Here is a 25,880-nt window from a genome sequence, read left to right on the forward strand (position 1 = left end):
ATTAGAGATAGTGAAAAGGAAATCTAAAATATTTCCAAACTAATCTCCCTCCTTGCACCTCCAATAGTAATTCATTTATTTATTTGTCCGACTTCATTCTGTAAGGAATTTGAAGTAGCTTCAAGAACTCATTATGGACTATTGTGATTAGTCTAATATTCTGTTCAATTCAGGATCCATTCGTAAGTCCCTTTTTCTTCAACTCAAGCAAGGAACTGCTACAGTTTCCTGAGAGTGCTTTTTATGCAGCAGGCACTGTTAGGCTCTTTAACATCAGCTCATTTGCTCCTCAGAAGTTTCATTCTGCTTATTTCTTAACACTTTTTTCTTGATCACAGCAGTGCATGACATGTAGAAGTTGTTCAGTGAGTATATGACTGACTAATTATAATACATAATCATTGAGAAAGCTTTAGAAAACGGAGGCAAAAAAAAATATGTAATCACAAAACTCAGATAACAGTTGGGCTAACCTTTGCGTGTATTTCCTTCTAGTCTTACTCTATCGTCCTTAAAGTTAATTCTCATAGACAGACATGCTGACCTTAAAACAGATGCTAGAAGTTGCTTTTTTTTTTTTTTGAGTGTTTTAAAATTACTAAATCCTGGATATGAGCTCGTTTGGCCTTATTTGCCTCTTTCTCCTAAAAGTGGAGGGTACTCTGTGACTGTGTACCGGAGCAGACATTGACCCCGTGAGAAGATGCTAACCATTACCCCCCTCTCCTCCTCGTGCCTCCAGGCCTGCTACGGCATCCTCAAGGTCCCAGAAGGCAGCTGGCTGTGTCGCTCCTGTGTCCTGGGCATTCATCCACAATGTCTGTTATGTCCAAAGAAAGGTGGAGCCATGAAGACCACCAGGACAGGGACTAAATGGGCTCACGTCAGCTGTGCCCTGTGGATTCCAGAGGTAAGAATTCATCCAGGTCTGTGAGGCCATTTGCTCTCCCACAACGTTCAGACTGACTCAGGCTTCATGGAGATGCTTCATGCCTGCCCAAGTTTCTGAGGTGACAATGGTTCCACTTGACCTCCCTCACATCCTTCTTTTGCAAGTGGGCATGTGAGCCCATGCTAATTAATTTATAGGTGGTACTACCAGTGGTATTGGATAAATTTGGATGAGAGGAGAGGGTATGAGCAGCAGATTTTTTAAAGGTAAAACCTACCTTAAAAATACCAAATCTTAAGTGTTGAGTTTCATAAGTTTTTACACATGTATGTATCTGTCACCACAACCCAGACCAAGACATAGGACATCCCAGAAGTAGACATAGAGCATCCCAGAAGGATCCCTCACACCTACTTTCCAGTCCTTATCTGGGTCCCTATTACCCAAGAGTAACTACCTTTTTGATTTCTATCACTATAGTTTCGTTTTGTCTAAAAATGGAATCATACAGTATGCACTCTTTTCTGTCTGGCTAGCAGTCTATATTGTAGTGTGTGTCAATGTTCATGCCTTTCCATTGCTGAGTAGTATTCCATTTTTTAAGAGTGTCTTTATTCAGAATGCCACCCCTCACTATTTAATCTGGTCCTTCAGTTGCTGATATTTCCCGAGGGCTTCCAGACATTACTTCTTACTTTTTATGGCTGCCCTTTTTATTTTTATCTATTTATTTATTTATTTTTAATTTATTTATTTTATTTTTGGCTGTGTTGGGTCTTTATTGTTGTGCGTGGGCTTTCTCTAGTTGCAGAGAGCAGGGGGCTACTCTTCGTTGCAGTGCGCAGGCTTCTCGTTGTGGTGGCTTCTCTTGTTGTGGAGCACGGGCTATAGGCGCATGGGCTTCCGTAGTTGTGGCTCACGGTCTCTAGAGCACAGGCTCAATAGTTGTGGCCCGCGGGCTTAGTTGCTCCACGGCATGTGGGATCTTCCCGGACCAGGGCCCGAACCCGAGTCTCCTGCATTGGCAGGCGGATTCTTAACCACTGCGCCACCAGGGAAGCCCTATGGCTGCCCGTTTTTTTAAAAAAAAAAAAAAAATCTGTTTGGACATCTCATTGACATTCTCTCTCCCCAAACCCTATCCAAGCCAGCAAATTTGTTAGCATTTTAAGTGCAGAACAAGAGAGACTGCAGAATTCAGTTTATTGGGAGCTGATGATACTGTATCAGAAATTCATTCTTCCTTTAAAACTTGCCTGCCTTTATTCTTGTTAACGTCTAACCTGTCTAGCAGTCGAGCTCACAAAGTTAAACTGAAAGTTCTAGGTACATACTATGGTATTCTTATGGATATAGAAGTCAGTTTGTTTTTTTAATTTGAGTAGTGGTTTCTTTTTCTTACTGAGAACATCCAGCTAATAGACATGTGAAATGAACTCTGAGGTTTCTGGCCTGAGAATCACTAATTTCTAGCAGCAAATTCCCCAGCTAATAAAGCAGGCTCTTTCAGAATATTAAAAGTCTGGAACATGACTCAGGAAGAGTTCTTTAAAATTAAAAGAAGCTTTCTCACCTGTTGACATTCTCTTATGGTTTCTAATACCTGATTTCTAGTACTTTGGGGGCTTTTCTAGATGTCTCTGATCTTTCTACTGTTGGTTTCTCCATGTGGGTGGAACTTGTACTAGTTTAACTGTCCTTACTCAACAGTCCTTCACTTTTCAAAGTCATTTCTCTCTTAGAAACTCATGTACGTATTTTTAAAGAAAACACTTTTTACCAGAAGTTGCTTGACGCCTTATTTTCACACGGAAAAAAGTTCCGTGTTTTTAAAAAGCATCTCTTTCAGCACTCTCTCAAAGACTAATTTAACTTTAAAGCTACTTTGGCTGAAAGAATAGAGTAATCTGGTGATAGTTAGCGTGATTTTAAAGACTGGTTTTAAAATGTTATCCTCATCTTTTCTACTTATGTGCTGCAATCTCTTCATTACACAGATTGCTGCTACTTTCCAATGATACTATGTCACTGCCGCTGTTTTTCATCATTCAGTATTAAATGAAAAAAACACAAGGCATGTGGCACCATCTCCAACATGTGAGAGGTGCTAGATTTTGTGAATCTTAATTCCTTTCCTTAGTAGCTTTCTTTGGTTCCTAAGTAAAGTGTAGATATCTTTGATTCATTAAGGTAACCATGCCTAGTCTCTACTCCTGCCCTCTCATCCTATATATGAATCATTTATATTACTGGAAATGATTGAAGGCCTGAGCAGTGGCTAGAGACGGGTTTTATTTATTCTAAGTCCCATAGTAACCTTAGGAGACATGGCTCACCTCATTGTTTTGATGTTCTGAGCTTCTTGTGATATCATTTATGGTTTGTGAAAGGTACTTCTGGAATGCCTTGGTGCCTTCTGCCTTATGGTGGTGTTTTATTTGTAGGTCAGCATTGCTTGTCCTGAGAGGATGGAACCAATCACAAAGGTCTCCCATATTCCGCCCAGTCGGTGGGCCTTAGTCTGCAACCTGTGCAAGTTGAAGACAGGGGCTTGTATTCAGGTAAGTCCCAATGAGAAGTGGTAGAGTGGGCTAACACCAAATTGGCCAGACTCGCCCTCCCAGTGAGAGCATCCTGCTAATTGAAAGGTTACTCAGCAGGCTTCCCACTCGCTCCTAGAGCTCTGCTACTGTACAGACCATTTCTGGAGCCCCTTTTTTGGATGTTGCCTCTGGACCCTTCAGCTTATTCTTTTCAATAGCCATAGTGGTGGTTAATTTCCATCCTTCACTGTCAGATCTGATGAATTAGGTGAGTTCTGAAGCTAGATGATCCTGGGTGGCAACAAGCCATAACTTCTAAACAACCAGGCCCATGTTCTTGTGTGGCTCACCCATTGTAGATAGATGACTTGGGTTCCAGGATGATTTGACAGATGACCCTGTTGCTGGACTAAGTGCAACTCATTTGATAGGGAAAGATGCATCTGAATGGATAAATTCTGGTTGATAGGTTTGAAAGTCACTCTCATAGGCATATTTGTTGCATATGGTAGTGCAAGTAGAGTTTTCTGAGACATCTGAGGCATAGAAATTCAGCTGCTTGAAGTAGAAGTCGTAGCTGGTGCACCCAAAAGCAACATTGGAGGTGGGGAGGATGGGGCTGGGAGAGGCCAGTCACCCCCAGAAAAGGCAGGAAGGTCGACCCTTCATAATCTAGTTTTCCAGAATGTCATCTCACCTTTTATTCCGAATGTAATAAGGTGGATTTCCTGGTGAGAGGGGAGGAAGGGCTGGCCTTCCACTTCCCAGACCTCTTGCATAGGATACAGTCTGGTTGGAGTTAGGTTTGCATGTTCACCTTCACAGAAAGGGGGCCATATGATGTCATAGCTTAGGGACAGTGGCTCTAGGTGTTTCATGAGGTTCCTTGCTATCTGGTTCATCTTGTAGATTTCTTGCTCTAGACCTGTGATCAGCCACTCCTCCAAGTAACCCTGGTTCTTTTACTGGGAAATGGTATTTAAAGAACACAATCTGGACCCCAGAAACACTTTTAGTTTTTAAACTCGTTTTTACATTTGACAGAATCGGATACTTTGTCTTGCTTTTTAAAAAAAAAATTTTCCTGCTGATTTTATTTATTTTAACTATAGCACTTTAGCAATTATAAGGAGGAAAATTTTTAAGGAAAACTATTCCCATGGGCTCTACTGCCTTAACACATTGCCTGTTTATGCTTTTCTAAGTTCTCTCCTGATTCCGCCCCACATGTGAGCCCCTTGAGGGCCAAGGTTATGTATCATTCTTTCCCTAGCACAAAAGAGAGTTCTTGCCCCTTGTCAGTGCTCAATTAGTGTTTATTGAATAAATATATCCGTATTTAATTGTATCATAGATTAGTTTGTAATATGCATTCTCCCCACTAAAAAATAAAATATTTCCCATCTTTTCATAATTATCATTTAGTCATTTTATAATAGCACATTGAATTTATGTCTGTTAATTTACTTATTTTCCTTATCGTGGTACCTGCATTTTCCCCAATTTTTGCTGTTTTAAAGGATGATTTTTTTTTTTACAACAGTTAGTAATTGGCAGCATGACTGTGGTGAGAGAAAAAATGCCCCATATTGCCACATTCTGCCCTCTATTGTAGTTATTTATCTATGAGTCTTAGCTTCCCTAGTAGGCTGCAAGCTCAAACTGTTTCATCCTTAGATCCTGCAAACCCCCGACATGGCCAATGAACAATAAATATTAGATTGATAGATGGATAGTGGATGGACAGATGGATGGAAGAAACATTCTGGAGTGGGTTTTTTTATTTCAGGGCAGTGGTTTTGTTTTTATTGCTTAGAGTTTAGATTCTGCATTTTGTAAAGGTCTTTCCAAATTAAGACTCTTAAAAAAATTTTTTTTACTGAGTAAATTAGAGATTTAATGAAGCTCCAGTGAAGTCTTTGTTTCTCTCAATCTTAACAGATCCAAGACCTTTTTATAACAAATATTTTGTAATGCATCTATACTACCTTTACTTTCGTAATACCTCTACTTAGTAAACTATGAGCTTACTAAATGAAAGTCGTGGCTTAAAATATGGTTGTTAAAATACAGGTATATAATTGCTAATTCTTAGTTTTCTTGCTGAGGTAATAAAAGGAAATACATTAATGATTTTACTTGTTTCAACATTCCCTATCCAGTTCCTCTGTTGCATGTAAGTTCATGAACCAGCATTAAGTTCTAAGCAAAGGATAATCAGGCTTCAAAATTCTGACTGTGGTGTTTCCAGCAAGTAGTGTTAAGCAATGAGAAAATTCAGTAACACTTTTCATCACTCTGATGGCTTTGTTCTGGTGGGCTTCTCTGAATGGCCCAAACTAGAAATGGTTCTTTTTCTGGCCATCTCTGTTTTCTACATAATGACCCTCCTTGGGAATTTAGCCATCATTATCTTGTCATGCCTTGATGCCAGGCTCCACACCCCCATGTATTTCTTTCTGTCTAATCTCTCTTTTTTTGGACCTTTGCTGTACTACTTCCCCTGTCCCCCAAATGCTGGTCAACATCCAAAGCCACTGGAGAAATATCAGCTACCTAGGATGCATAGCTTAACTTTTCATATTCCTTAGTTTAGGATCCACTGAATGTGTACTTCTTTCAGTAATGGCCTTTGGTCGTTATGTAGCTATCTGCCAGCCTCTCCATTACACAGTTATCATGCACTCTTGGCTATGCCAACAACTGGCAGCAGTGGCTTGGGTAACAGATTTCAGCAACTCTTTGGTGCAAATAGTGTTGACCTTCTTGTTACCTCACTGTGGTCCATATCAGGTGGAGAATTTCTTCTGTGAGGTACCTGCCATGCTTCAATTATCATGTGTTGATACATGGATCAATGAAGTGGAGATGTATGCTGCTGTGGTGGTCATAAAAGTCTCTTAAAATTTTGATTATAAGGAATTTCACTTATTCAACAAATATTTGAGTGCCTAATTGTGTGCCAGGCACTGTTCTAGGCACTTTGGATTTATCAGTGGACCAACAAAGAACTTTGCACCATGGAACTTACATTTTGGTTTGGGAGAAATCAATGATAAGCAATAGATACTAAATATCATGTTAGAAGATGGTAAGTGCTCTGGAAAGGAAAAATGTGGAGTATGGTAAGAAGATGGGGATTGTGGGGCAGGAGGCATACATTGCAAGTTTAAATAGAGTGGTAAGAGTAGGACTCACCGTAGCTGTGGCATTTGAGCGAAGACTTGAAGGTGAGAGGAGACAATGCAGATATTTGGGGTAAAAATGTTCCAGGCAGAGGGATCAGCCAGTGCAAAGGCCCAGGGATAGGAGTGTGTTTGGCTTGTCCGAGAGATACGAAAGAGGCCAATGAGAATGGAATGGAGTGTGTGAGAAGAGAATATCAGAGAGATTACACAGGGACCTGATTGGTTAGGGCAGGGGTTGGCAATTTTTTTCTATACAGGGCCAGATAGTAAATATTTTAGGCTTTGCAGGCCATATGGTCTCTGTCACGACTACTCAATTCTGCCTTTGTAGCACAAAGGTGGCCATAGACGATACTTAAAGCTTTACTGGAATATAGCCATGCTCATTTGCTTATTTATGGACTCTAAATTTATTTTATATGTCATAAAATATTCTTTTTCTTTTGATTGTTTTCCACCATTTAAAAAATGTAAAAACCATTTTTAGCTCCCATTCTTAGCTCATGGGCCACATAAAAACAGGTATCTGGCTGCATTTGGTCTGTGGGCCATAGTTTGCAAGCCCATGGTGAAGGGTTTCCAGGGCCCTTATAAGATCTTTTGTTTTGGGACTTCCCTGGCGGTCCAGTGGTTAAAACTCCGCGCTTCCAATGCAGAGGGCACTGGTTCGATCCCTGGTCAGAGAACTAAGATCCCAGATGCCACGTGGCGTGGCCAAAAGATTTTTTTTTTAAAAAAAGATCTTTTGTTTTTACTCAGAGTTTAAAGGGGGAGCCATTAGCAGGTTTTGAGCAGATAAGTAAAATGATTTGATTTATATTTTTAAGGGATCACTCTATGGAATGATGTCTAAGATTTGCTTCAAAATAATCTGGAGGGCAGGGTACTATGGGGGTTAAAGATGAATCAAGATGGGTCATACATTAATAATTATTGAGTCTGTATAATGGGTATATAGGGTTTAATATAGTATTCTCTATGCTATTATGTAGGGTTTTCCATACTAGAAGGTTAAAACAAAAATAGGCACTCTGGCTGCTTATTTGGAGCAGACTGTGAGGAGGGAAGGTTAGGAATGAGAAAAGCAATTAGGAGGCTATTACGGTAATCCTTGAGAGATGGCAGTGGTGGCTTTGTCTGGAGTGGTAGCCCTGGAGGTGGTGAAAAGTGGTTGGGTTCCAGGGCTTCCCTGGTGGCGCAGTGGTTGAGAGTCCGCCTGCCGATGCAGGGGACACGGGTTCGTGGCCCGGTCCGGGAAGATCCCACATGCCGCGGAGCGGCTGGGCCCGTGAGCCATGGCCGCTGAGCCTGCGCGTCCGGAGCCTGTGCTCCGCGGCGGGAGAGGCCACAGCGGTGAGAGGCCCGCGTAGCGCAAAAAAAAAAAAAAAAAAAAAAAAAAGTGGTTGGGTTCTGGATGAATATTGAAAGTAGAGCCAAGAGGATTAACTGTGGATCGGGTATGAGGTGTGAGAGAAAGATAGGAGTTGGGGAGGCTTCCAGGTTTTGGCCTGAACAGGGAGAAGGGTAAAGTTGCCATAAACTGAATGGAAAAATCTGCAAGTAGAAGAGATGTGGGCGGAAAGATCATCATGAGTTCAGTTTTAAACATTTAAGTTTGAGATGTCTACCAGATATCCTAGTGGAAATATTAAACCGACAGTTGTCTTTGCGAGTTTGGAGTTTGGGAGGAAGTTTTGGACTGAAGACATAAATTTGGGAGTCATTGTCATGTAGGTATCTTTAGCTTGGACTGGGTAAGATCACTGAGTGAGGGAGTGTAGATAGAGAGGAAAACAGTACCAAGCACTGGGCCTTGCAGCATTCCAGTGTTAAGTAGTCAGGAGAGTAGGGAGAGATAGCAGAGGAGACTGAGAAGTCACCAGGGAGACAGGAGGAAAACCAAGAGAGCATAGTAGCCTAGAAATCAAGGAAAGAAAGCGTTTCAAGGAGAGGGGAAAGATCAGTGATGTAAAAATACTGCTTGAGTAAGACGAGGACTACAAATTGACCCCTGAATTTAGCAATGTGATTATTGGTAATCTGGATGAGCAGTTTAGGTGGAGTGATGATGGCAAAAGCTACATTGCCAAGGGTCAGGGCAAAGAAATGGAGTAGGAACAGTCCGGAAAAGTGAGGGAAAGAAGTCCGCTCTTTAAGATGGAAGAAATAACAAGTATGTACAGTCAGCCCTCTGTATCCGCAGGTTCTGCATCTGAAGATTCAACCAATTGCAGATTGAAAATATTTGGAAAAAAATTCCAGAAAGTTCCCAAAAGCAAAACTTGAATTTGCCTTGCACAGGCAACTATTACATAGCGTTTGCGTTGTATTAGGTTTTATAAATAATCTAGAGATGATTTAAAGTACGGGAGGATGCACGAAGGTTACATGCAAATACTATGCCATTTTATATAAGGGATTTGAGCATCTGTGGATTTTGGTATCCACAGGAAGTCTGGAGCCAATCCCCTGAGGATACTGAGAGACTATTGTATGTATACTTGTTAACATATAGAACATAACAGTATGCATGCAAAGAGAGTGACCCATGAAGAGGAAAAACTGCTGGAGCAAGGTTTTTCAGTAGCTGAGAGAGGGTGGGGTAAAGAGGGTGAGAGAGGGGCGGCTTCAGGTAAGAGCACAGATTGTTCTTCCCGGGTAACAGGCTTGAAGGCAGAGTGTGTAGGTACAGTATTAGATAGGTGTGCTGCTGGGAATCTGCAGAGCGCTCTTTTTTTTTTTTTTTTTTTAAACAGATTCCTGGTGCCTCCTACTCTGCCATTTTCCCAGAATCCTTGCTCTTATTGTTTTGTTTTATTTTTTTAATTTAAAAAAAATTATTTATTTATTTTATTTTTTAAATTTTTGGCTGCATTGGGTCTTTGTTGCTGCGCGTGGGCTTTTCTCTAGTTGTGGTGAGCGAGGGCTACTCTTTGTTGCGGTGCACGGGCTTCTCATTGCGGTGGCTTCTCTTGTTGCGGGGCACAGGCTCTAGGTGTGTGGGCTCCAGTAATTGTGGCCCATGGGCTCAGTAGTTGTGGCTCATGGGCTCTAGAGCGCAGGCTCAGTAGTTGTGGTGCATAGGCTTAGTTGCTCCGTGGCGTGTGAGATCTTCCTGGACCAGGGCTCGAGCCCACATACCCTACATTGGCAGGTAGATTCTTAACCACTGTGCCACCAGGGAAGCCCTACTTATTTATTTATTTAGGCTGCTCCACGTCTTAGTTGCAGCACGTGGGATCTTCATTGCGGCATGTGGACTTCTTAGTTGTGGCATGCGGACTTCTTAATTGTGGCATGTGAACTCTTAGTTGTGGCATGCAGACTTCTTAGTTGCAGCATGTGAACTCGTAGTTGTGGCATACATGCGAGATCCAGTTCTCCAACCAGAGATCAAACCCGGGCCCCCTGCATTGAGAGCGAGGAGTCTTACTCACTAGACCACCAGGAAGTCCCCAGAGTGCTCTTTTTGATTGTTGTAATTTCCTCAGTGAGATAGGAAACAGGATCATCAGCTGAGAGTGAGGATGTGGGTGAAGTCTCAAGGTGTGGGGAGAGAAGAGGTGTGAAATAGTTTTTTGGTTTCGGGAAGTACACTGTGAGTGCCAGGCTGCATTAAAGATCTTCCCCCCAAGTGAGGGGGAGTGAACTTCAGGTGACCTTGTGAAGTGTGGCTGTATTTTTCTCCACCTATGTTCTGCCTATACTAATTTACTGTTTTTGATCCCCATATAGGGAACAAGATTCTAAATTACTAATTGGTTTGAAATTAACTTAGTGGTGGTTTAAAAGGAAAAAAGGGTTTTGGTCTCTTTTTCCACAGGAAAACTAGGTGTGAACCGTGGAAAACAAAGCCCACTCTGTTAGTATAAGCAGAACATAGGTGGGGGTCAAGTTTTATTAGCATCTTTGTTTGTCAGAGGTTTATTTAAGGGTATTTGTGATTAGTAACACATCTCAGGTATTTTGTTTTATAAACTCTTTATGGAATTTTCTTAACTGTGAATTGTGTTCATTCTTCCTATCTCCCAGCAGTGGGGAATACCCACATCTCTCCTCTTCCTTTGATTTGGGAACATTCATTCGGCAAGGATAGAATCTAACACTGGTGGTTTTGGGGTCTAGACTAGCCAATATCTACAGCCTCCATATCTGGGAGCTAGAACCTTTCTCCTGAGGATGAAGGTTTCTGATAATCGTGGAACAGATCCTAAAGAGTGGGTTCAAAACAGATGCCCCAGACAGCTCTGAATTTTGCTTAAACCCTGGACACAGTCCCTCTGCCACCTTTCCAGAATTCCTATAGGGTCCTTATATATCTTATGTTCAAGCCCCATTCAACCTAGATCCAGATGTTATAGGCCTTCCCTGAGAAAAAAGGAAGAACAGTGGTTAAAAATACAGCCTTTGGAGCCAGATTCCTGGGGTCCAAATCCTGGTTCCATCTCTTGTTTGTTATGTAATCTTGAGAAAGTTACCTGCCAAATCTGTTCCTCAGTTTCCACATCTATAAATGGAGATGATAAAATAGTACCTACTTAATAATGTGGTGAAGAGCTTAACACAGTGCCTAACAGATACTAAATACTCAGTAAATATTAGTGGTACTAGTATTTGTACTTGTTGTTATTGTTCATATTATTCCCTGGAGTCAGTCTGACTTTGTTGATGGAAAGCCCTACCATTCATCCAGCCAAACTGAATAGAATCATTAAACATTTGGTGCTGGAGTAGGTGCCCCTTTCGACAGTAGAGGAATGTGGTCATGTCTGGAGTTACATGCATGTTTAGTGAAGTCAGAATAAATTGGTGGGCCACCATGAGTTTACTGTTAGGCTAATATGAGCTTGACTATGAGGGAAGTGAACTTTTTTAAAACAAACGAAAATCTTTGCCAAGTGGGGAAATGCAAGTACGTCTACTCAGTAACTATTAAAGGTGGTACTAGTAGAGATGGAAATTAAATGTTAAGATTAAAGGGCATCAAAAAAAATTAAGAGGGAAAGCATCTTAATATTTTTCTCATATATTCCAAATTTTATTTGTGAGTACAAATTGTTCCTATTCTAAGATATTTCTGGTCCTTGCCTTCAGGTGTTTATAGTCTATTAAGGGAGACCAGATATAAACATGAGAAAAGTTAAAAAACACTGAAGTGACATCTCCCCTCAGACCTTGCAGACCCTTAGGGATGAGAGATCAGAAGGGCTGGTGGCCACCGTTGGTGCTAGAGTTTAAGTACATAATGGCTAAATAGGTTTTGTGGGCTGACTTTGAATCATTTATGACATGGTTTCAGTGACCAAGTTTTGAGAAAATTGCTCTGATATCACCCATTTGTCTGTTCACAGATTATTGGGGATTAAGGGCAACCAAATGGACACTGTCCTGCAGCAGGATAAGAACTGCTGAGGACACATGCACCAGGCCCTTGGTGTTCAACGCAGGTGTCATCTGCTTTTGAGGAGGACACACTATTTTGTTTTCGGGGGGGTGACAAAATATTTCCTTAAAGAGGCAAGAAACAATTTAATTCCTAAATCAGTCTCTGGTGTTCTTTTTCAAAGACTTTTATTCCAACCATCCTATCTAATCCAGTTCTCATCCCACAGAAACTCCAACTCCCCTTACAAATGTGAACATATAAGGGTAGCATTTTCCCTCTAATGAAAGTATTTCAAAAACTCATTTCTCTTCTATAATTTCTGAAGAATAGGTAGAAAATTATTTCTTTTTCCCCCTTTAAAAGTAAATAAACCATAGTGAGATACTACTTCATACCCACTAGGGTGGTAATAATTTAAAAAGGCAGGCAATAACAATTATTGGCAAGAAGGTGTAGAAATTAGAACTCTTATGCATTGCTGGTGGGAATGTAAAATGCACAGCCACTGTGGAAAACAGTTTGGCAATTCTTCCAAAAGTTAGACATAGAGTTACTGTATGTCTTAGTAATTCCACTTCTAAGTATATACCTACAAGTTAGAGGTCCCCAAGACCACTCTCAGGTTCAGTAATTCACTAGAAGGACTCACAGAACTCAAAAAACCGTTATACTCATGGTCATAGTTTATTACAGTGAAAGAATACAGATTAAAATCAGCAAAGGGAAGAGGCACATAGGGCAGTGTCCAGGAGAGACCAGGCATGGAGCTTCCAGTTTCCTCTCTAAGTGGAATCTTGTGGACAGTGCTTATTTCTTTCAGCATTGGTGTATGATAATATACACAGAGTACTGCCAACCAGCAAAGCCACCTAAGTCTTGGTGTAGAGATTTTATTAGGAGTTGGTCACATAGACGTGGCTGACCACCTGCATGGCTGGCCTTAGTCTCCAGTCCCTCCAGAGGTCAGGCTGATACCACATGGCTCAGAGCTTCCACCATAAATCACATTGTTAGCATAGACTATCTGACATGGCCCAAGGCCCCCAGGTAAATAAAGACACTCTTATCAGGCAGGACATTCCAAGCGTTTAGAGGTTACCTCTTAGGAGCTAGAGGCAGAGGGCCAAGCCTTTCTTTGGCAAGGTTAATCCTTTATTGCACATTACCAAAGAGAAATGAAAACATGTCTGCACAAAAACTTGTACACAAATATTCATAGCAGCATTATTTCATAATAGCTAAAAAGTAAAAATAGCCCAAATGTCCATCAGCTGAAGAATGGATAAACAAATATGGTATATCCAATGTAATGGAATATTATTTGGCCATATTTTAAAAAGAATGAAATTCTGATACATGCTACAACATGGATGAACCTTGAAAACGTGCTAAGTGAATGAAGCCAGATATAAACTGTCACATATGATTCCACTTATGTGAAATGTCCAGAATAGGCATTTCTATAGAGACACAAAGTGGATTAGTGGTTGCTTGGGGCTGGGATTGGGAACAGGGAGTGGCAAATAGGCATGAGATTTCTTTTGGGGGGTGATAAAAATGTACTGGAATTATGTAGTAGTGATGGTTGCACAACTCTGTTAATATGCTAAAAACATTGAAATGTATACTTAAAATTGGTGAGTTTTGTGGTATGTAAATTATATCTCAATAAAGCTGTTCTTTTAAAATGGGCATAATAAAACCTCCCCTATCACCTTAAGTGATTACAGTAGAAATGAGATATATACAAAAGCATTTTGTTTAACAGAATGTGCCAAATATATGTTTTTGGGGAAAAAATTAAGTTATTTGGTTAGCATTTCTCTACCACCAAGGTATATGGACTTCTAGCTATAAATATCATAGAATGACCTTTTTTTGAAACTAGATGGATTTTATTCTTATTCGTGTATTGTCTTTTTATTTGGAGTAATTTATATTTATGTCTCTACATTCTATAAATTTGACCTGAGAGAGGTGATCTGTTTTTAGCTTCCCATTAGTAGTAGTTTTATGTCACACACTCATCTCCTTGAATAGAAAACAATCCTTTTGCTTTCTCTTCCCATATTTTTGTCAGTTATTAGACAGCAGAAGAGCACTTTGCCCAACACTTTTAATCTTTTGCTAAAGAGTGCCTTTTGCTACTTGTGTTTTAAATGACCAGCTAGTTTCTTATTCAAGGGATAACCAAAGGTACCCAGATGAAAGTATAGTTTGGGGCTTTCATCATCCTCATTTTCATGAGGCTTTTCAAATACATAGAATTTTTAAGAATACAAACTTGGATGTAATGTAACAGACTCTTCCAGTTGCTCTAAGTTGGGGTGGGCTGTTTTAGGAATACAGTAAGTGGCTAGAGTACCACTTAACTGAAAAGTGGAAGGAGTTGAGGGCAGGGAGCAGTGTAGGTAGAATATCAGGTACTTTACAGGAAGTACAAGCAATAATACATGTGAGGTTGGATAAGATGATCTTTGAATTGTTTTCCATCCCTGGAATTCTTTATCCTGTGAAATTAGATTAAATGGAATCTGCCCCCATTAAAGCTTTGATGGTTGCCAGCATTCTCTTAAGTGTTGAATTTCTCAATCTATAAAGAGACCTATCAGGTTTTGCATTTTTTTAGTCTTTATTCATATACAAGGTCATCCTCTATGTTTAGTTATCAAAAACCCAACATATTGAGCAGTCTGCCCTTCAGATGCAAGCTTCCAAAAGATTTGAGACTTGGCTTTAACCATGGGAATTCCCACTATATCTTTTGAAACAAATCCTCCATTGCTTTCCCTCCTTCCTTTGCATAAAAATATAAACACACACATGCATTTTAAATCTTTGGAAGGAAAACTGTAACATAACCATAACAAATGGTAATTGAGACTAACTGAAGCACAAGAGTCCAGCAATCATGGGCCAGGTTCTCTCTGCCTCCCTGTGAGTCCTCAGTGCATGCCACATAGTGATACTTAACAAATGTGTTGCATCTATGAATGGCAGAATATTATAAACTTAATTCCAGATTGTCTGTAACCATACTGTCCAACAGAGCTTTCTATGATGTGATGGAAATCTGTGCTGTCCAGTATGGTTGAAATGTGGCTAGTGTGACTGAGGAATTGAATTTTTAATTGTATGTAATTTTAATTTTAATAGCTGCTTGTGGTCAGTTGGCTACTCTGGCTACCATGTTGGACAGCACATCTCTATAAGACCAATTTCAAGAAGTTAGGTTACTTAGATATTGGAGTTCCTGTGGCCTTTTTTAGAACCAATAGCTGCTCTGGCAATAATATTGATTTTGTTTTTCTTTCGATTGTTCAGAAGCATTTCTTGAGTACTTCCTTGTTCAATAGTTGATGGTAATGCAAAGATGAATGACACAGCTTCTGTCGTTAAGAGCCATGGCCAGGGATTTTACATTTATTATGCTATAGGTACAGTGTGAAAAGGACCATTGTAGAAGCATATAATAAAGTGATATTGGGGTCACAGAAAAAGTACAGCATGACTTTACAGGGGCCAAAGAAGAATTCTTGGAAAAACTTAATGCTTGAGCTAAAATTTAAAGGAGAGTTTGAAAAAAACATTTTTTTGCCTCTGTTTTTACTGTTTTCTATAAGAGCAGATTTCCTGGGTTACTTGTAAAGTGTCCATCATGGTCAGTTTAAGACCAACTTTCTCCCTGTCTTTTCTTTGCTTCCTATGAGCTCTCAGTTTAGGCCCAGGCGTATAGGGCTTCCCCTTTCCCCCCACAGCCCTGCTGCCTTAACACATCTTTTCTTCCCACAGTGCTCAGTGAAAAGCTGCATCACTGCCTTCCACGTCACCTGTGCCTTCGAGCACAGCCTAGAAATGAAGACCATCCTAGATGACGGGGATGAAGTAAAGTTCAAGTCATACTGCCTCAAGCACAGCCAAAACAGGCAGAAGCTCGGGGAGGCCGAGTACCCTCTACACAGGGCTTCAGAGCAGGGCCAGACCAAAAGCGAGAAGACCAGCGTGCGGGCACAGAAGCTCCGGGAGCTGGAGGAGGAGTTCTATTCCCTGGTCCGTGTGGAAGATGTGGCCGCAGAGCTGGGGCTGCCCACGCTAGCTGTGGACTTTATCTATAACTACTGGAAACTAAAGCGGAAAAGTAACTTCAATAAGCCATTATTTCCTCCCAAAGAGGATGAAGAAAATGGTCTGGTGCAGCCAAAAGAGGAGAGTATTCACACTCGCATGAGAATGTTTATGCACCTACGGCAAGACCTAGAGAGGGTAAGGTGACCAACTGTGACTAGTGTGTAGATCTTGGTCTGCATAGAAATGGAGGCCCCACTTCCAGTTTTTAAAAGAACACAGCTCATTTACATTTATAGTGTAAGCTTCTGTGTCCTTGCTTATCTTCTGATTTCATCGTGGCCCCAAACATTGGGCTTAGTTAAAATTCTGGTAGACACATCAGAGAATGGAAGCTTCCTCACTTAGATGCTCTATGAACCTTAAATTTGAAATAAATTTTCATTTGGTTTACTTTTTATTCACTGTGGAACCTAAATTGGCTCAGCTATATTTTACTGACACACTTATGAGACTACAGGCTGAAGAAAGAATGAATTTTATTTAGGAAAGCACCAGATCAGAGTTTCTTAAACTCGGCACTATTGACATTTGGGGCTGGATAGTTCTTTGTTGTAGGGGACTGTCCTTTGTTGTGGGGAACACTGTAAGATGTTTAGCAGCATCCCTGGCTCTACTCACTGGATGCTAGTAGCAAACCGCCACATGCCCAGTTGTGAGAACCAAAAATGTTCCCAAATTACCAAATGCCCTCTGGGGGTCAAAATTGCCCCTGGTTGAGAGCCTCTGTGCCAGATAATTCAATTTAGCTATATATATACATATATATATATATATATATATATATATATATATATATATATATATATATATATAATCAGGTATCTACTAAATTAGGTACTGTAGGGGTTCAAAGATAAGTTAGGCCCTGTGTTTACCCTAGAGAATCTTATAATCAAGTATAATTATAGAGGTGGCTTGTTTTTTTCTCTGCTACCAGAATTTGGAGGGGAACTAATAGATTTGGTTCACTTTTTAAAATTTAACTCACACATATATAGCACTTACTATGTGGCACCACTGTTCTAAGCATTTTATAAATATTAACTCATATAATCCTAACATGCCTATGAAGAAGGTACAATTATTATCCCTATTTACAGATGAATAAACTGGGGCAACAGAAAGGTTGAGTAATTTGTCCAGATGAAGGAGCATGAGAGGGTGAGGATTTCACCCTTGTGGCTGTGGAGACTTGGCTGAGCTGAAAGTGTGAGCAAAAACGCCACTTCCAGTCTTCCCATAAGACCTTTATCCTGCTGATCCAGCACTCATTAGAAAACTTTACTGGATCCAGCATTGCCACCATTTACTCAGGGATCTAAAGGGAAAGCTAAAATGTTAAGTCATCATTCAGTTTTCCCAGCCTGGCTATGCAGATAAATATCAACCCCATGATACCACAGGGAGAGTAGACTTCAGAAGGTGGCTTTGGAGCATTTTGCTTGTGCTACTGATTGATACAGGAACCATGATCCCATGACTGACCATGCTATGTGACTTCCTGTGGAGTGGCTCTCGTTATACAGCTTTTAGGGTCTGTCTTCTCTCCTCACCTGCCCACCACCCCCCAACCCCACCTGACTTCAGTTGTCTTAATTTTAGCTAAACAATTTCAAATGTCAGGTTTGTGTAACATGACAAAAATCTCTTATTTGCTGGGGGTTGGGCTTTCAGGTCCGAAACCTGTGCTACATGATAACCAGGCGAGAGAAGCTGAAATTGTCACAAACCAAAATACAGGAACAGATCTTCAGTTTGCAAGTCCAGCTTGCTAACCAGGAAATTGCTGCAGGTAACCTGTATAAATTTTATATCAATTGTTTAACTTAAAAATCTTTTAAATTCATTTCTTCTAGTCCAGCCCTGATATAACATGGCCCATTTCACTGTTGACTCATGAGGCAAGAAATCCCGGGGTGGGGTTGATGGAGTGGCAGGCCTAGGACAGATAACCTAGGTCCCAGACAGATATTTGAGGCTATTAGTTGGAGCTGTGAAATTATTCTAAACTCATTGAATTCATTTAGAAGTCAGTAGGATAAAAAAAAAAAGAAGTCAGTAGGATAGGATCTAATCCTAGTTTCCAGAAAACATTTAATTCCAGGGTTACTTAACTTAATCTGTCTGTTATAACAGATCCTTAGCCAGAAGTTAGGAGATCTGGGCTCTTGTCTCTTCATTTATTCACTGATATTTTTTGAGCACCTCCTATGGACTAAGAGCTGAGCTATAAGACAGAGCAGTCAGCAAGACAGAATTCCTTCAGAGAATTCTGCCTACTTGGTAAGAGAAACAAGTGAGCATAATTACAGTGCTCTAAGCATGGGAGCTTGGCTGGAATAATGGCAGTCGTATTCAGAGACATTTGTAACCTCCCTGTGCCTCATTTAACACAGAGGTCAGTGGCAGAGCCTGGGCAACCAGGGGTCACTGGGCAGGGTGTGCAGAAGCCAGCTTCTGCCAAGGGCCAGCTATAGAGCAAGAGAGGCACCCAGAAATAAGGTGTCAGGTAGGTATCAAAGGCTCGTGGTCAGTTGTGAGTATCACAGGTCACAGCAAAATGGTGTAGCAGGAGACAGCAGGGCTGCTCAGCCACAAGAGCACCATGATGGACAAGACAAGAAGAACCAAAGGACAGCAGGAAGAGCCTCCATGGTGCCAAGGAAATTGGCCCCTAGACCATGTGGCTTCTGATTAGTGGGACCCAGCCCCATAACTGCTTGTGGCAGCAACAGGTGGCAGGCCCTGATAGAGATGGGAGCTATGAGTGTTCAGTATGGACCCTTAGGGAACAAATGCTGCCCGTTGGGATTTTTTTTTACTTTCTGAGAAATAATAGTTCATTATTAGTGTATAGAAATGCAAGAGATTTGTGTATATTAATCTTGTATCCTGCAGCTTTGCTGGATTTTTTAATTCTAATAGTTTTTGGGTGAAGACTTTAGGGTTTTCTATATAAAGAATTAGATGTCATCTGCAAATAGTGACAGTTTTCTCTTCCATTCTAATTTGGATGCTTTTTATTTCTTTTTCTTGTCTGATTGCTGTGGCTAGGACTTCCAGTACTATGATAAATAGAAGTGGTGAGATTGGGCATCCTTGTCTTGTTCCTGAAATTAGAGGAAAGGCTTTCAGCTTTTCACCATTGAGTATGATGTTGGCTGTGGGTTTAGCATAAATGGTCTTCATTATGTTGAGCTATGTTCCCTCTGTACCAACTTTGATGAGAGTTTTTATCATGAATGGATGTTGAATTTTGTCAAATGCTTTTTCTGCATCTATTGAGATGATCATGTGCTTTCTATCCTTCCTTTTGTTAATATGATGTATCACATTGATTGATTTGCAAATGTTGAGCCATCCTTATGTCCCTGGAATAAATCCAACTTTATCATGGTGTATGATCCTTTTTATATGTGGTTGGATTCAGTTTGCTAATATTTTGTTGAGGATTTTTGCATCTGTATTCATCAAAGGTATTGGCATGTAATTTTCTTTTTCGGTAGTGTCTTTGGTTTTGGTATCAGGGTAGTGGTGGCCTCGCAGAATGAATTTGGGAATGTTCCATCCTCTTCGATTATTTGGACTAGTTTGAGAAAGATAGGTCTCAGTTCTTCTTTATATGTTTGGTAGAATTCCCCTGTGAAGCCGTCTGGTCCAAGACTTTTGTTTGCTGGGAGTTTGTTTAAATTATAAATTCAATTTCACTACTAGTGATCAGTCTGTTCAAATTGTCTGTTTCTTCTCAATTCAATCTTGGCAGGTTGTGTGTTTCTTGAAATTTGTCCATTTCTTCTAGGTTGTCCAATTTGTTGGCATGTAACCATTCATAGTATTCTCTTATGATTTTTTTGTATCTCTGTAGTATCTGTTGTTATTTCTTCTCTTTCCTTTCCTATTTTGTTTATTTGGGTCCTTTCTCTTTTCTTCTTGGTGAGCCTGGCTAAAGGTTTATTAATTTTATCTTTTCAAAAAAACATCTCTTGGTTTCATTGATCTTTTCTATTGGGTTTTTTAAATCTCTATTTTATTTATTTCTTCTCTGATCTTTATTCCCTTCCTTCTGCTGACTTTGGGCTTTGTTTGTTCTTTTTCTAATACCTTCATGTGGTAGGTTAGGATGTTTACTTGAGATTTTTTTCTTGTTTCTTGAGGAAGGCCTGTATCACTCTAAACTTCCCTCTTAGAGCTGCTTTTGTTGCATCCCATGGATTTTGGAAAGTTGTGTTTGCATTTTCATTTGTCTCAAGGTATTTTCTGATCTCTTTGATTTCATCATTGACCCATTGGTTTTTTTAGTAGCATGTTGTTTAGTCTCTACATGTTTATTTTCACTTTTTTCTTTCTATAATTGATTTCTCATTTCATACCATTGTGGTTGGAAAAAATGTTTGATATAATTTCTCTCCTCTTAAATTTGTTAAGACTTGTTTTGTGGCTTAGCATGTGATCTATCCTGGAGAACATCCCATGTGCACTTGAAAAGAATGTGTATTCTGCTGGTTTTGGATGTAATACCCTATAGATATCTATTAAGTCCAACTGGTCTATTGTGTCATTTAAGACCACTGTTGCCTATTGACTTTCTACCTGGGTGATCTGTCCATTAATGTAAGTAGGGTTAAAGTCTCCTACTATTATTGTATTATTGTCAATTTGTCTCTTTATATCTTTTAGTATTTGCTTTATATAGTTAGTTGCTCCTGTATTGGGTACATATGTGTTAATGAATGTAATACCCTCCTCTTGTATTGCTCCCTTTATCATTATATAACACCCTTCTTTGTCTTTGTTATAGCCTTTGTTTTAAAGTATGCTTTGTCTGATTAGGAGTATTGCTGCCCCCACTTTCTTGTTATGTCCATTTGCATGAAAATGTACTCTGTCATTTAAAATGAATCTTTCTTTTTCATCTTAGGACTTCCTTTGACAAATGCACTAGAAAATTCATTGTTTTACCCACCACCAAGAATTACCTTAAAGTTAAAAATGCCCAAATCAGCCCCAGAAGACTGCAGAAACAGCTCCACAGAGCCTGATCATGGACCTCTCTCTCCTGACGGCAGCTCCCCTGTTTGCAATATGAGGAGCATGCAGGTGGCTCAGGAATCACTAGAAATGAGAATGAAGTCATACCCAAGGTATCCACTAGAGAGCAAGAATAACTGTTTGCCGGCCAGTCTCAGCCATGCTAGGAGTGAAGCAAAGGATCCCAGTCCTGCTTGGATAACTCCATCTCCAGAGTTCTATCATGGGCAGTCTCTGGGAAAGCCTCTGGTCCTTCAGGCTGCCCTGCATGGACAGTCTTCCATTGGGAATGGGAAAAGTCAGCCTAACTCCAAGTTTGCCAAATCCAATGGCCTGGAGGGCAGCTGGTCTGGGGATGCCACCCAAAAAGACAGCTCAAGTGAGATGTTCTGTGACCAGGAGCCCATGCTCAGCTCCCACTTGGGCAGTCAGGGCAGCTTTAGAAAATCTACCATGGAACACTTCAGCAGGTCCTTTAAGGAGGCCACCAACAGGTGGGTGAGGACCACAGAGGACCTCCCGTGCTATGTGAAGCCAACCAAGAATACTAACCCCAAGGAGCAGCTCTGGGGCAGGCAGTTTGTCAGGCGGTCTGCAGGGAGAGCTCCATATCAGGAAAATGACGGGTATTGCCCAGATTTGGAGCTGAGTGATTCAGAAGCAGAAAGTGATGGGAATAAAGAGAAAGTTAGGGTAAAGAGAGATAGCTCAGACAGGGAAAATCCTCCCCATGACTCCAGACGGGATTGCCATGGTAAAAGCAAGACATATCCCCTTTCCCACAGTTCAATGCATAGGTGATTAGAAATTCCACGAAAAACTCCATCTTTGCCTTTGCCTCATATATTGGGGAAAACCCATACACCAAAAGGATTCTAGTATATGTTAGGAGGAATTGTAGTGAAAAGGATAAAATTTTTCCACAGTAAATTGGCTTGCAGTTTTTGAACCAGTTTCAAGTCCAATTTTCACGAGCACATCATAGAAATTACATATTGTCCAAAAGTTTAGGGGTTTGTTTTGTTTTGTTTTTTTGCCAGAGGCTAGTGAGAACAGCTGGGACCAGAGTATTTGCTCAGTAAATACTTTGGGGCAGCTTTCCAATTATATTAACACATATGTATTAAGAGTCCTTGCATTGTCCTTGATTTGCAGGAGATCATGATTATCAGACACTAAAACTACTTATCTTTTGAAGCTACAGCATGTGACTTCCAGAGCTCCTGTCTGTAAGAAGTTTCCACTGGTACCTGGAAACCCTCTTTAGGGAGAGACCAGGGACCAATATCTCAGATACTGTCAAACTCACTACTCTCTTCCTTTGCTCTGAACAAGGTTGAGTTCCTTTCACAGTATCTTAACTTACCAAGTCAATACACCTAATGCTTATAAGTGTCCAGTGCCTGTTCCTAGACTTGCTTGTTGGGGACGCACTTGTAACTATTTCACCCAGCTAACAAGCGTAAAAGGCTAACTTGTGGATAGTGTTTACAAAAGTACTACTTCCAAGGAAAATGCTCTGATCCTCTCAGTTTAGGCATTTGTGAAGGATCCCAGAGCCTTTCCCAACGTGAGAACATTTCTGGAGGGTTTGTATCAGGTCAGGGTTTTTGTGTTATTGTTTTCAAATAAGTTTGACTTAAATAAGTTTGGCTGACAGTTTTTGTATACCTGCTTTAATGTTTATAAAATTTTTATTGAGGTATAATTAAGATATAGTAAAATGCAGAGAGGTTAAGTATTCTTACCTGCTTTAATTTTGAAACAGATTTTTATTGTCAAACAGAATTTGAAAGCATGTGTTTAACACATGGATATAATTTAGCTTTGTACCAACTTTGAATCCAAGGCAATTTCCCAAACAAAAGGGCTGGAGCTGTTTTTCAGAAGTTACTCATACTCTGTTCCCAAACTATCAGCCTTTATTAATTTCTGGGAGGAAGAGGATAATTACATTAGTGGGAGATAAAACATACCTGCTTCGTGTTTAAAGAAGAGGAAAATGTTACAGTTTTTAAAGTGTGAAGCCAACTATAATTCTCTGCTCTCTTTTCTTCTTAGCCTTAAATTAATATTCTCTTTCTTCTAGTTTGGGAACATGTAGTGAGACTTTTCAGACAAAAGAGGCCATTTTAGATATTTTAAGTTGCTTCCTGGTGAAACAGCCCAGCTGCAGTAAAGGCAGGGGCCCCTCTTCTCTCCGTCAATATGGGAAGCTCAGCAGTTTTCCTCTCCCCCGCTTTTGTTCCTGTAGCCTGTAGCTTTGTTAATGAGTTCCTTTGCTTTTATTTCTTCCTCCTTTTCTGAAAACTTCTGTATTTTGCCTCTCCTTTGGCTACACCTTCAAAATGTTTCTTTTGTGCCTGTGTACATTTGTGAACATGCCATAGCATGTGTAATAGGTGTCCTATGCTTTGTTTGAATGGAAAAAGCTATGGATTATCCAAATGAGGAACAGTAGTTCTCCTATTTATGCACTAGGTTTCTGTGCTTTTTCTTTGCATTCTCCTGGGTTCGATATTAATTTGATACCTTCATGGTAATAAAATTGTAGTGGAGCTATGTTATAAACTCCTGTTAGAGGCCAGTGCAGTAGCCTATATCCTTTCATGCCTTTCAATTCTGAGTGAGGAAGAAAAGCAAACATTGAAAAAGTGCTTCAGCCAAATTCCATATGTAATGCCATTGGGAGAGTATTGACTAAAATAATTTCAGTCAGGGAAATATAGTTGTAATATTTTTACAGGATTTTCCTAGGTAAATGAAGGAGCCTTCAGTTGTGTACATTTCAATTGCCCCCAAATGTATTTGCTACATTTTGCTGTTGTTTGAAGTATTACCTCTTAATCTTCTTTGTTAAATTTTTTTTCGTTTTGTCTTATATAGTCCAGTTTTCAAAGATAAACTCGGTCTTTTTTCAAATGTCACCTTTTTACTGATACTTTTTCATTAAATTATGAAAACTGTTAACTACTGTTGGTGTGGTAATTTTTTATTTTGGCATATGGGTTTTAGAAAAGCTTACATATGTTTCTTCTATATTTAAAAAAAATCTTATTCATTAAGCACAACAGATGGTAAGGGGAAAGGAAGGAGGAATTGAATGTTTAGAAGCACAAATTCGTGATTCATGTCAATACCAGGAAACAAAGAGAACTCGGAAATTGGACTCTACCTGCAAATCATGATTTCATCAGGCCGATAAGACGGAACCTTAGGATCAACATAAATCACTAGGGGAATGGAGGCTGTCTAAAGTCACAAAGTTCAGAAGGCTTAGATCAGGCCTCACTTAAATGTACATTCTTTACAATATTCATTCTAGTTTGGAGTCACGTGAGAATATTAAGATTATAGGGGTTATGTAGTGTCATGGAGGCATTTTTGAAGGCATTTATAAACATTTTCATTATGTTTGAGAAATTTGCTGAAGGTCATTGGGTAAATCATTAGTGAAGATAGTTAAAAGATAAGGTTGTTTCTCTCCCCCATCTTCTCTTCCTCCTTCTCCCCTTCTTCCCCTGCATTCTCCCTCCACCACCACCTCCTCTCTCTTCTTCATAGATAACTGTTTTGATTCAGTAAATTTCTAGGTAAAATGTTGGAGTACTAAAACTACAAATACCACTCTGTTATAGCCAACAAAAGCTTTGGGTGTATTCTAATGTCTGTATCTCTAATAAGAGGTGAACCTTTGTTTTCATGTTGAAGAAACTTTTAAATTCATAGAGTAAACTAGAGGATGCACAGTCCCAGGACTTTTTCCCTCCAGGACTTTACAATCCTCAGCATGCTTGCTGACCCTTAAGAATGGAGGAAAAATACATGATAGGATTAAAACCTTATTCACCACTGAATAACCTTCATGGGATATTTTCAAAAAATGTATTTTATTTATAACACATGTTTATTAGATTTTCACAACCTTAATTCACCTATTTTCAAGTTTTATGGAAAGCAGCAATTACATATTGATTTTTAAAAATAACTTTAAGTTAATAAAGGCCTACCCTGAGGCTGTCTCTCCTACACATATGGAACTCTGTAATACTCAGTTCATCATTGTTGAAGGAGGCTTCTGTGAATTCAGTTAATTTTACTTCATGGATTGGAACAGATTGCATGACCTGAAACCATGAGGATAGTTGTCTTTGAAATGAGCTGAGATGATGGGGGTGGTCACACCCCAGATTGGTGCTTCCTGCCCTATCCGGTCACTGATGAGTTCTTTGACCTGATGCTCCCTAAATATATTAATCATCTTGACAAACTCTCAGAGCATCCATCATTTCTCATCTTGTTAAAGTGGGTTTGGGTGTGAGCGTTCCAACCTCACAGCCTGGATACCCCAAGCATTAATTTCTCTTCCCCTGACTACTCCTCCCACCCCACCTTCTTAGTTTCCTTTATTTTTACCGATTGTCAGGTTATAAACAAACTAGAAAGATGGAATTGGGCTGATTAAGCTGTACTTACTACAGCAAGTTTCTGCTCAGCTTCTCCCTGAAGAAAACAACCTGAAAGGGGGTTTACTCATGAGTTCTGTACTGCTCCATTCTTGCCATCCTGAACAGAAGATTGGACTAGTCATCTGACACAAAGGCAAACAGTTTAGAAGCTCACATCCAAAGAGCAAGATAATTCACATAAATCTAGACTGGACAGGCCTCGCGATGGAGCTAGGACCTGGTGAACTTGCCTTCTCCATAGCTAGT

General features: G+C 40.0%; 2 protein-coding genes across 6 annotated transcripts in view; both read left to right on the forward strand.

Moving 5' to 3' along the window:
- JADE3 (jade family PHD finger 3) overlaps positions 1 to 24,090 on the forward strand; it is a 151,722-nt gene extending 127,632 nt beyond the window's left edge. For all 5 annotated transcript variants that reach the window (XM_079910191.1, XM_079910188.1, XM_079910190.1 and 2 more), the window contains 5 exons: positions 743 to 910; positions 3,337 to 3,453; positions 15,802 to 16,272; positions 17,812 to 17,929; positions 21,056 to 24,090. In XM_079910191.1, the coding sequence (XP_079766317.1) occupies positions 743 to 910; positions 3,337 to 3,453; positions 15,802 to 16,272; positions 17,812 to 17,929; positions 21,056 to 21,966 (1,785 nt within the window). In that variant the 3' untranslated portion in view covers positions 21,967 to 24,090. The remainder of the gene's footprint in view (positions 1 to 742; positions 911 to 3,336; positions 3,454 to 15,801; positions 16,273 to 17,811; positions 17,930 to 21,055) is intronic.
- LOC307180368 (olfactory receptor 2J3-like) lies at positions 5,211 to 6,449 on the forward strand. The gene is given in 3 exon segments (XM_079910580.1): positions 5,211 to 5,909; positions 5,911 to 6,006; positions 6,010 to 6,449. Coding segments are annotated over 3 exon segments (633 nt in total). The 5' UTR covers positions 5,211 to 5,702; the 3' UTR covers positions 6,340 to 6,449.
- Positions 24,091 to 25,880: the final 1,790 nt, after the last annotated feature.

This window comes from Stenella coeruleoalba (assembly GCF_951394435.1).
Source record: "Stenella coeruleoalba genome assembly, chromosome: X".
NCBI lineage: Eukaryota > Metazoa > Chordata > Mammalia > Artiodactyla > Delphinidae > Stenella > Stenella coeruleoalba.